General features: G+C 37.6%; 1 protein-coding gene across 3 annotated transcripts in view; it reads right to left on the reverse strand.

Annotated features, from left to right (window-relative positions):
- Positions 1-1,536: 1,536 nt before the first annotated feature.
- The window catches only part of hivep3 (HIVEP zinc finger 3), an 80,651-nt gene continuing 69,537 nt past the window's right edge, over positions 1,537-12,650 (reverse strand). For all 3 annotated transcript variants that reach the window (XM_031896893.1, XM_031896894.1, XM_012957355.2), the window contains 5 exons: positions 8,877-9,010; positions 5,265-5,440; positions 4,761-4,859; positions 3,690-4,486; positions 1,537-2,950 (listed from right to left, as the gene is read on the reverse strand). In XM_031896893.1, coding sequence (XP_031752753.1) covers positions 2,489-2,950; positions 3,690-4,486; positions 4,761-4,859; positions 5,265-5,440; positions 8,877-9,010 — 1,668 coding nt within the window. In that variant the 3' untranslated portion in view covers positions 1,537-2,488. The remainder of the gene's footprint in view (positions 2,951-3,689; positions 4,487-4,760; positions 4,860-5,264; positions 5,441-8,876; positions 9,011-12,650) is intronic.

The raw sequence follows: 12,650 nt of genomic DNA on the forward strand, positions 1-12,650 counted from the left end.
AAGTATTCCAAAAGATAAGTGCATACACATCACCTGGCATGCCACAAGGAAAATATTATTTAGTCTTATTCATCCTTGTTGGTCAATACCTATGGGGCTACAGAAAAAATTTGAACACAAAAAACAAACTGAGTTTTGGTCTCTGTCTTCACAAGTACATTTACAAATGCTGTGTAAACACTGTTGATATGTAGTTTTATATATATATATATATATATATATATATATATATATATATATATATATATATATATAATATACAATATGTATGTATGTGTGTGTGTATATGTATGTGTATGTGTGTGGAAGTGCAAGTATTAGCCCACAGGGACACAAAGCTCTTTTTTTTTATTATATAGCAGAACAATAGGGCTTCATTTCCTTTCTGTTTTATATTTGGCTTCAAATATGTAAGGTTCAGATATAAATATTTTTTTCTTTTTAAGTTATGTGGCAGGAACTGTGTAATGTGGAACCATAAATACACTTTAACTAAAGAGTTGACAGATGCTAGGGATAACAGTTCCAACTATGGCAATCATTATGGGATCACAGTATCAGCTATGGCAATCATTCAGGATCTTGTCATTTTTCCCAATCTAAAGTTGAAAAATTAAATAGTGCAAAAAAATCCCTTTTATGTATTGTGGATGTGCTGATTTAGGGTTAAATGCAATTGTTGGAAGAAGAAAATCAGAGATTAGTTAAATATGGGGCTCATGGACATGATTCAAGTGGGATAAATCTTCATCAAAAGGTATAGTTAGTAGGAAGGACATGGAAATATATGTAGAAATATAGGAAAAAGAGGAAATTAGAATAAGGTGCAATGTGGAATCACATCTATCTATATAAGTGCTATGACAAGAGATCATGCTCTAAGTAGAACTAGAAAGAAGCAATACATTGCAAAAAGGGCAGTGAGTGCAAAGACAGCAGTTCATTAAATCTGGGAAAGCTAACTAACAATAGCAGGCCAAAGCAGCTCACTCACATATAATGACACCAGACCGGAACGTACCAAAACCCCATTATTAACCATGGCTAATAGGTCTGAGGGTTAAAGCTACACTGACGTGATCCCTGCTGTATAGCAATGCTGAATATGTACTTCATAGGTAATAATACTTGGGCCTGCTGTGTAAAGAAGGGAGTTCTTTTAAGATCCTCCTCATTATACAGCGCAGAAAGTTAATTAATATACAGATACTCAGCATTATTATACAACACAAAGTGTTATTACTGAAATAGACACAAAACTGCACAGAGTGCATATTTTCAGTAAGTATATACTCAGTTTCACTAAAAGCACAGCAGTGTCACTTTTACCCACATTAGAAGTGCTGGGTGTTTAAAAAACATTAACGATTCAAAATAAAGTCTTCTCAACCCCCCCCCCCCAAAGCTCCTTAAAGCAGGAAAAAAGACAATACAGCTTTTCTTAAATAAATTCATAATATAAATATATTTCTGTACACCATGGCTGATGCCTATCCCAGCTCAATATATATAGATATATATATATTTTTTCTGATATATATGTTAGAAATAAAAATAATTCAAATAAAACACCTTAAATTTTTCAGTGCACGTCCTACCCAGATCTCAATATCACATTAAAGTAACAATGGGTGGGGCTCCCAGAGCAGGGTAGTCACAGAATGTATTCCCACCTAATTGTTTCTTACGAATGGGTGCATGATACAAATATTTCACATTATTTCACAGCATTGAAAGTTCCGTTTTCCTTGTAGGATTATTGTGATTTGCATTTTAAAAGCAAATTGGTTATAAAAGGCACAGATAAACTGCATATGAAAGAGGGAGTAGTGTACTAAGGGGAAAGGAAGAGAGCTAAATGGAATGAAATGAAGGTAGTCACTCTCTCCAAGCCAAGAATGGGAAGAAGCAGAACTTCTCTGTGTTCCTAAAATAATTCATGTTGTAGATTAAAAAAAGATCCAGGATGTCTATTATAATCCTAACATAATTTTAAAAGGATTGGTAAACTGTACCATAAGCATCCTTACTTTAAATCCTAAATTGATCCCTTTTCCGTACCATGGATATCCATCCCATATTCTATAAGAAAGTCTCTCTTGTAACCTAGGCTGTCGATCTTATATCCACAAGGGACCTTTATTCCAGACCTAGGAAATGCCCTTTATACTGAAAGGACTGCCATCCCATACCACAGTATTCTCACTCTATAATCCAAACACTGTGCAACCAAAACTCGCCTGCTTATTCGAGGATTCTTTCCATGTATCCTTAACAGATCCTTAACTAACTTCACAAGCCCATTATCATACATCCTAGGATTCCTACTATATATCCTTTACAGGATCCATATTCCATATCCTAGGATAATCTTTTCTCCTAAAGGGGTTTCTTTCTTGTATCTTGAAAAGATCACCCTATATCCTGAACATACAAGATATCATAAGGAGAGTTTTAAAGGAGGGTGTTCCCTATCAAAGGTGTCCAGTCATCCTTCTCCCACATGCTCCCCATGGCATAGGTCAGTTTCAGCTTGGGACATCTCAGGCTGAGGAGGGGTGGAAGCTGTTTGGCAGTAAGTGCTTGAGGGAGAAACTGTTGGGGCTGTGCTGATAGGGGGTATTACCCTGTCTTTTGCCTCCTCTTTCCTGCTAGTCCTGATTTGTTCATCATTTTCTTCTTGGTGCTGCTGTTCAAATGGCACTGCTTCAAGATCTCCAGGTTGTGGTTCAAAGAATGATTGCCCCAACAGTTCTGGGTGAGGGCTAGGTCGCGCCTGAACCATTTGGATGCCCCCAATTGGTATCATTGGGTAAGGGGTTCTTTGCAGATGCTGAGAGTGCAGCGGTAGGTGGGTGAACAAGTTTTCTGCACTTCTTGCCAGGTAGTGAGGTGTAAGCTGTGAGCAGAGGGGTCTTAACATGACTGGGAAATTAGATGGTCCCAACTTCTGCAATAAAAAGGTTTAAACACAGGCATAAATCATCATCACTTGTTAATCACTATGTCTATGTTCATAGTAAGCACTCACCAGATTAAACAATTCTGAATATTTATTCATTTCTTCAGTTCAGAGATGTAATGAATCCATAATTTTTGTATTCTGATATTTTATGCTCTAGAAGTGGTCCAATACTGAATCTAAACTTCAATTAGCATTTTACATTTTTAGCAAACTCAGAAATATTATAATTTATCAAAAACTGTATCATCTTTAGGTATTGAAAAGTGACACAACATATCAAATATTGACCTGGTCGGTATTTTTGAAGACCATCTTCAAACCTGATATATGAGTCAATTTATCAGAAAGTGATTGGCTGCTTTAAGCAGTTGAACACCATTCTGATCTACAGAGTAGTAGTATTCAGTGCCTCTGAGAAAGAGTTAAGCATTATCACATGTCTGAATTCTTTCTTAAACTGGACACCCTTCTCTAATATTCCTTGTAAATATTCCTTGTAAAGTTTATACAGGGCACAATATAACTAGTATTTTATGTATTACGTACTTACTGTACAGTGAGATGTTTATTATCTGTAAAATTACACTCTATCTTTATTATTACATCTACAAGCATGTACTTTTCAGTGAATTCACAGAATCAAATACATCAGCCTTGTAGAGAATATTTTCCTTCGTAAGAAAGATGCCCTTTCATTGGTTGAAATAGCTTCCAAAATTCTTACCTGTTTGTTGCATGCAGCCTCAGAAGTCCGATGAGGTAGAGCCAGGGATGAAAAAAACCCTTGCTGAACTTTAATGTGTGTCTGAGTCTCTGATCTACTTAGTTGCTGCTCATCCCTTCCAGGGGATGCATAACGAGGTGGTGAAGCGAGTCCAGGTCTAAGAGTTGTGCACTGAAGACCTGTCAACTCTCTACTTGGGGAAATATGTCTCACTGGTGGGGAGGCCCCACGCTCAGGTGACATGTAGGTCCTTGGTGATAGATCTCGATGCGGAGACAGGTGTCGAGGGGAAATACACCGCAAAGGAGAAACTTCTTTTGCAGATGCCAATCGTTGGCATGGTGACATGCCCCTGCGGGGTGAAGGACAACCAGTTGTCGAAAAGCATTTTGGCGAGGTTTCTCTCTTTTGTAAAAGATGCCTCCTTGAAGGACCTGGCCTACTGCATCCTGATACTTCCTTGCCAGGAGACCATCGCCTACAAGACAAAGTATCTCGGGAGGCAGGCAAGTCAAAGCTCCTTGCTCGGTTGTCTTTCTCAGGGGCCTCTACAGTGGGAAAGGGATTTGGGGAGAACTGGTATGCTGGAGAACTTCCTGCAGTCTCAGGATCTTGTGTAGGTTCATTAGGAGAGTCTCTCACTGTTGGTGAAGGGTGCTTTTCTTCCTGGCTTTCCTCTTCATCTTCTTCCTCATCGTCCTCTTCATCAGAATCTTCATCATCGTCAGAGTCCTCAAAGTCTGAGAACTGGTGCTCTTCAAGCAAATCACTATCCTGCCATCGTTCATCACTGGTCCCTGTGAAATTAAAAAATACAATCTAGTTTATAAACACAAAATGAAGCAGCCTCCAGACACCACTAACAATCTAACTGCTAAACATGTATAAATGGAAAAACAGCTTCAACATTTTATTGCTATCATGTTTAATACATCTCTGATACCACGTAAAACTTTACTGTGTGTAGCAATTTGTAGCATGCTAAAGGCCTCAATGAGATAACACCATTAAACACACTGTAGCATGCTAAAAGCATAAACAGAAACAACAGCATTAAACACAATATATTACCTTCTTCTGCATCCAGCTCTGCTTGGGATGGTGGCAGCAGTCCTAGTTCCTGGCACTTTTTACTATGTGCTTTGGATTTCATGTGTTTAGTCAAGTTCCCTGAAAAAGAATAACAATTATCAAAAAAAAAAGTCTGAATTTTTTTGTCCAGCAATGACAACTTTATGATGTGCTTGTGGCACTTGTTATCTACTAAATACTCTGGTTTGCCATGGCATATCTTTTCTGCCCGAGAAATGCCAGAAACTACTTATGCTGCCTGCATAAAATAGAAAAAGCCTGCTTATAGAGGCAGATTTCAGCTGTAAAATACTTAAATCCATATTTGTGGGTGAAAATACGTATTTGCCATGAAAAATTAATGGCAGGTGGTGAAAGTGCTTTTGGGATTTTCTCTACCAGAAGAGATGTGCCATTAGTGGCAAAGAGATTGCAATATTACACTGTGTTTTTGCGGTGACAGATCAAGCTCTCCTGTCACAATATACAACACATTATAGTTACCTTTGGTTTTAAAAGCAAAGTTACAATGTTTGCAAACATAGGGTCGGAGGTCAGTGTGGGTACGAATATGCTTTTTTAGCATGCTTGGTTTCTTGCATCGAATTCCACACTCCTCACACACGTATTTCCCTCGTCCGCGACCTCTTACATAGACATACTCCTCATTGGATTTGTACCTGGAGCAAAAATAACACATGCAGAGAGTTAATACATACATAATGAACTTTTTTTTTTTCTATAAAAAGGCTACATTTAATGAAACACCAACATACTGAACATTTTTTTAGAGACAGCATGTGCTGCAAAGGTGTGTTAATTGATCCAAAAGAATTTTTGTTAAAAGTAGTAGTGTCACAAGACATAATATAAATTAAATAAGGAGGGTCTAAAAAAATGGCACATATATGTATAAGAAAATGTGTTGAGTTAGAACATCACTGATTTTGTATTCTCACAAAACTAAATGATAAAAATGGCTCATGTGTCCCTGGGTGGAGAAACACGAGAGTGTAGATCAGAGCAGGGGAGTGGCTTTTCTCTACTGCCCCGTGTGGCAGAAGCCTAATAATATAGTAGGCAAGTTTAAAAAAAAGACTGTTCTTTTCACACAAGAGATAGTTTTGGAACACTAGCATTGGCGAATGGCAACTAAGTAATGTGTACCACAACCTGCATATAGTCTATCAATGCCATGTGTTTGCTTTGGTAAACTAGGCTTATTTAAAAAAAACAAAAATAAACAAATAAGTATAAAAAAACAATAAATCTAAATTGAACCAATGCAGTTAACCATAGAAACCAACCAGACCTTTCCTTTCATATTTTAACTTGCAGTAATGTGTTCAAAGATAATTGCTGCCTGGTTGCTACTGGCAACTGTACTTGTGTAATTTAGCACCTACAGTCTTCTCCCCAGGTCCTTTTTGCCAGACACATCGCGTGGCAGTTTTTTCCTGCCGCCTGGCTCTGCTCTGACAACCACATCATGCATCGACAAGAAATTTTATTACAGAAGTCTGAAGTGTATGGTGTATTTGCAGAAACACACCATCATATCAGCTTCTGAAAAAAAATACTCTTTTAGGACAGGAGAGGTGGGAAGGCACATATACTTATTTTTCCCCCTACCTGGCTCAATGTTTGACCAACTATGAGGAAACAATCTTATGTTAGCATCCTTAAGGCAACTATTAATTCCAGGGCAGCTTTTTTTTCAGCAAAGTGGAATTATTGAGTGTTTTGACACAAAGCATTTTGCACTTGTGCAAGTAAATAAGCTTTACAGTGTTTTTTATGAGATGGGGTGCTGTGCAAAATAATATTTTGATAATAAAGAGCATCAATGAGCATAACGAGATACAAAATATGAATGAAATGGAAAATCAACCACTTTTTTTACAGGTGGCCATACACGTTACAATTACGATCTTTCCTGCGACCACTGGTCGCAGGAAAGATCGTTCTTATACTCCACTAATGGATATGGAGGTAGAAACAATAGGAATTCTACCCCTATCTGATGATTCAGTGTAAACGCACACCTTTACGCAGACACCTTCAACAGAGCCTGATCAAAATCTTCTGTCCCACCCGATCAAAGAGACATTCGATATCCAAGGCTTTTGCAATATCGGCCACCTCATCAATCCACCATACACGTGCTGATATTGTACGAAACCCTGTTTCCTACGATAATATCGCCCCGTGCATGGCCAGCTTAAGTACTGTTTACATTCACTTTGTTTCTCATTTAATGTTCAGTAGAACATATTGGTATGGGATATTCTACACAATGAAACACATTTTGTAGTAACATCCAAAGGCTGCAAAGAAACCACACTACAGTGAACAAATTAGCATGAAAAATAACAGTGTATTTGGTTTATTTTACAGAGTAACTGCTTTCAAACCAAGCATCATTTGGACATGTTTATTTGTTGGAACACGTTGTGGGTACATGGAAAATGCCTAAGTGTAAACATTGGCAATGACAGTCATCCTGTGTGCATTAGAAATCAGAATGAGGACATAAAGGAAACCAGGAACACCAAGCTGTACGAGAGTGAAAAGCAATGCAGTATAGTAGGTCTGCATAAATCAATATGAATAATTTACATCTGCACTTGCATGGAAGCTGGTAGAGAAATATATTTTAAGGCACAACTATATTTGGTATTTTTAAACAAGTGGTAACAAAATAAATATAAGAGCATTTCAACTAGCAAAATTAGTGAAAATTGAACTTGTACACATTTTACTATATTACTACCGTGTAGTCTACAGCTCAGTCACTATCAGTGGAACAGCAAGAGCAAGTCATTGCATGCAGAGTTGGTAACAGTTCTGGTTTTCTTTAAACATTAGGATCAAGAAGTTGATTAAGTGAAAAAGGTCTGCATGCTCCTAGTGCACAAAAATAACTTCAGAATGACCACAAAAACAACATTAATATTTGTTATTAAGTAGAGGAACAATCTAGGTCACAATATCTATGTGCAGTATTATAAGGAAGCAGTATACAAGAGGAATCCTGAAAGTAAAAGGCGGTTGAACAGGGCAGTTGTAATCATATAAGGCCAAGGTGTTGTTATTATTATTTATTATTATTTATAAAAAATAGTACAGAATGGTTACCTAACAGTAATTGGGCCACATTGACACTGCGTCTGATACACCAATGAAAACTCTGATCCTGCATCTTAGCATGCGTTGGGAAGCAGTTTATCTACCACTCTTCATGCTCTCACCTTTTCCTTCCCTTTCTTTCTTTGTTGACCTTGTTCACAATGCTGTGAACGGTTATATGTTATTTCCAATTCCAGATGAAATAAAGAAGGATATTGAGCTGGGGTGTGGGGGTATGCCAAAGCTACATCACATATATGTATGTCTTGGGGTCAAGTACTTTATACCTGCTCATTTACATTAAAGCTTCTTTAACAAGATTTTGCCACCAAAGAAGCAGATAAGAAGGGAGGTGTTTTGGGGTAAATGCCTGCCTTGTTAACATAACATTATCACCTTCAGGACACAAAGCAGACAGACTTCTGGTGAGTACATTTGGGAGGGGGACTGGGTGGTGAGATCATTGCAGAAAACTCGAGCCTGAGTTAATATGTGTCTGCAACAGCATGATGTAAGATTTGAGAATGCAGTCAACTCCACTTAAAAGAAGTAAAAGGGGAAGTAGTACAAGGGAAAGAATAAAGACAGAAAAAATGAAACAAAGTATAGGATAAAAAGAAAGGGCCTAAACAAAACAGAGGGAAAGGAATAGAGATACTTTGGATTCTAAGCTGATTTTCAACAAAATGAAGATATAGAAATGATAGAAAGTCTGTTTTTTTATGCATAACGTTGATGTTATGTGCTCTCAATAAAGTCGCATTGCTCACCCTATTTACAGTGTAATATCTAAAGCTGGCCATACACACACCGATATAAGCATACAAAAACAAATTTGAAATGCACACATTTTACAAATCAATGAACAAAAACGTGTTCAGTTCAGCTGAAAATCTTGGATTTGGTAAAATTTGAATCTTGAAAAAAGTGCTGGATTCAGGACAAACCCCCATATAATATGGAATACCATGTCTCTATTAAACTCACCCTCCTTCAAATATCCGAATGCGTGCTGGTTCACTCCGCCTGACAGTTGGCCCTGTATCCTCTGGCTTTCCTCTCTTGTCTTCCTCCTTTTCTGCATTTGGTACTTCCTTCTGCACACGAGGGGGTAAGTGAGCCTGTAAAGCCACAAATCAATGTAAAATTAAGGCACAGTAATGTTGATGATAACACACATACATAATACATTGTGGAGTTTGCCCCATAAATCCCTGATACAGAGGGTATTTAATTATGTGTCCTGCTTTATCAGTTACAACCTATTAGAGGTGTCACACAGAGTTCCCTGCACATAACATTCTGGTTCACAAATATGCTGTTATTAAGGAATATAAACATAACAGTGAGAATGCTCTGTAAGCATCAAATAACCCTTATGTTTTCATAAGTGTACACGGAAGAAATAAAGATCTATATAAATTAAATTAAGGTCAAGGTCATTTACAATTCATAATACTCTACTGAACTTCTATTTTTGGGTGGCCAGTTAAAGTCAGACTGACCACCTTTGAAGCTATATGGAACTTAACATCAACCACATTGGATCATTGTGTGATAAAATAGCCTTCGTTACTTTTCTCGGAATCAAGGATGTATTTGTTTCCCTAGTTGACCCTTCCCACAAATGGCGACCACTCTGGGACTTCCGGACTCTGGAACAGGGTTCCTCTGGGACACATTAATGCAGTAGGCATTTGGAGAAGACATTCCCACTCCTCAGCTTTTGCATTCTTTTAGGGGCGGATTGTAGGGACCACACAGCTGTGCTTGAAGATAATCCTGTGGTGTTACCACCTCACAGCTCCACATATAGCTTCAGTGGGAATGACTATAAAATACTTATTAACTAAAGCTTTTTCTGGTTAAGGCCACAAACCCAAAATAGGACAGCTAACCGCTCTGGTTTATAACTCTCCAAATATGGACAGCACTACTCACTGTGGCTTGGATGTTACTTGGGGTCATCCCAAAAACAGCAGAATCAGTAGACATATATCTCATATCCAAAATAATCATTCCAATGAAAACACCATAATGTAGCATAGAAATCCACACAATAATTTGGAGGAAACATACAGTTATCTGTTAAAAATTACTATTCTCATTTGGAAAACTTGGGCTACATTGGTACAACATAGATGAGCAGTAACTAAGAGGCACTAAAAGTACAATAGTAAAATAGTAAAAAAAAAAAAAATGAACAACAACTTTTACTTTAAAGTAAGCCACACAGATGTGAAAAGTGTTGGTGAGCCACACAAACATAAATAAAGATCTTTGGGGATGCCAAATAAGGACTGTAATTGGCTATTGGTAGCCCCATGTGGACTGCTAGCCTGCAGGAGGCTCTGCTTGGAGTAAAGCTGTGTCTCTGGGCTTCTAAAACTTGTCTCCAAGCCATAAATTAATAATGGGCAGCTACTTGGAGGCCACTGGGAGCAACATGTTGCTCATGAGCCACTAGATGGGGAATCACTGATACAGAGTATACTAATTAAACAGGTAAATACCTTAGGGGAAATATATTATGTGATATTAGGTTCAGTGTCAAATACAAAGGAAGCTAAACTAAGCAAGAATTAGATGCAGGGTACTTAAAGGAGAAATAAAGGTAATAACTAAGTAAGCTTTATCAGAAAGGTCTATGTAAATACAGCCATAAGCACTCACAGAACTGCTGCACTGACTTATCTGTGAAAAGATTTATTGTGTCTGTAATTCATGTGCCAAAGACACACAGCTGCCTGCTGTCTCAATCCCCACCTTAGGAATGTGGATCTGAGCCAATCAGCATGGAGCTTCCTCATAGTCTTACTAACTGAGCATGTTCACTTGGTCAGGGTGTCTGTGCAGGAGTGAGGCATTATGGGAACTTTCTTTCCACAGCTCAGCGTTTTTTCTTCCTGTTTGGCTTCTGATCATCTGAACGGGTTAAATATGGGGATACTTAAGGGCACTATTGAGACAACTGAAGGTATGCCTGCAGCTTGAGATTAACTCTTTATTAGCCTTTCCTTCTCCTTTAATTCCTGAAAAGACATGTGGCATTGTTCCCTCTAAGCTTTGCATTCATGCATATACACACATCTTTTAGAATCCTAAAACAATCTGCAGTTGGTCTGTATTCTTTATTTTGTTCTCATTTTTTTTCCAACTACTGCATGCTTTTCTGCTGTTCACAAGCTTAGAATTTAAACCGGTTAAGATAATTAGTAGAATGCTTCAAATTAAGCTCTAAAAATGTTTTTTTTTTGTGTACCAGGGTCAGTGACCCCACAACCAGACAGGATTGTGAGCTTAGAAAGGTTAACAATTCAAAAACTATACAAAATAAATAATAAACAACAACTGAAACAATGCTTAGAACAGGTCCATATATAACAAACTAAAAGTTATTGCACTTTAAAATGACCCTTTAAAAATGATGGCATACATGTTAAATTTTGTGCAGTGCTTGCCAGTAAGTATGACGCATTATTCAGTAACTTTACAGAGCCATATACAGAAGCTGCACACATAATGCAAACCTTTTACAAAATGTTAAACAAAAGAAAATATTGTGCACACAAAAAATGACAGGGAACATTGGCTGAAGATTTACTATAGGCATGCAGATTGCAAAGCAGGCACTTCTAGTCTGTGATGAACCCTGTGCCAGGCAAAATATTTAAAAAAGCATCCCCTTAGTAAATGAACCCTCTGTATGCACATTTATTGATGCAAGCCAGCAGCAGTCACTAAGCACAGGGAAAAGGGCTGGGAGGCATCAAACACAACTTTTGGAGAATACATCGATTTATGATTTTTAATGTAATAAAATGATTTGGTTACCTAAGCCTAGCCCCCTGTTCTCCTGCTAATCTAATGGACTACAATGAGACTCAAACATAATGTAACAGCAGCCGACTGTCCACAGTCTGCCTTCAGCCTGCATCCTCCAAATCCTACAATTCCCTGCACATATGATGTCAGTAAGGAAAGTAACACTGAAGTACAATGCAGTGTAAGCTTTGTAGTTCCTGCATGCTGTCTGTAAACTGTGGAGAAGTTGTTAAAATTTGCAACATCCATGTGTTTGTCCCTCCTCCCTTACCAGGATTTCAAATGATGCAGAAAGAGAACTGTTTTGAAGGTTGTTTCAGCATAAAAAAATGATATTTATTCAAACTTTTTGAAGGAAAAGATTACAGTAATAGGAATACCGGGTGTTTCTGTGTTATGTAGGGCTCTACGAATTTTGGTTAAGAAGCTGGAGTTACCCTTTCATTATAAATTAAAACGGTTGTTTCTTTTATTTTGCAAAATTTATGTTGTAAGGGACATGGTAAACTTAAAGTGCTGATTTATTGACATATAACATTTTTTACTGCGATTCACAAGAAAAAATCATGATCACAGTTTTTTATCTCAATCGTGTTGTTTTATCACAATGATAAATTTCTGGCAAAATCAAAGTTGCATGTTAACACATCAGCTTCTAAACATTTGATTCCCATCATAATCTCAGGGAAGACTATACTGACCAATGAAATCTTGAACCACTAGCAGCTATTTCTCATGACAGTGTACAGAGAACACACTGCCTGCAGAACACAATTATGAAGATAGATTTGTCTGCACGCTGCCTTGTTCAATTTTTTCATTCCCATACACCATAGGTAGCCTTTTTTTTACCCTTTACTGTAATGGAAACAGCTGCCAGAAGTTTAGGGCTATTTAATAACAATATTTGTAAGTCATAAGTTTGCCCTAGGTAGG

This window comes from Xenopus tropicalis, chromosome 2 (assembly GCF_000004195.4).
Source record: "Xenopus tropicalis strain Nigerian chromosome 2, UCB_Xtro_10.0, whole genome shotgun sequence".
NCBI classification, from domain to species: domain Eukaryota; kingdom Metazoa; phylum Chordata; class Amphibia; order Anura; family Pipidae; genus Xenopus; species Xenopus tropicalis.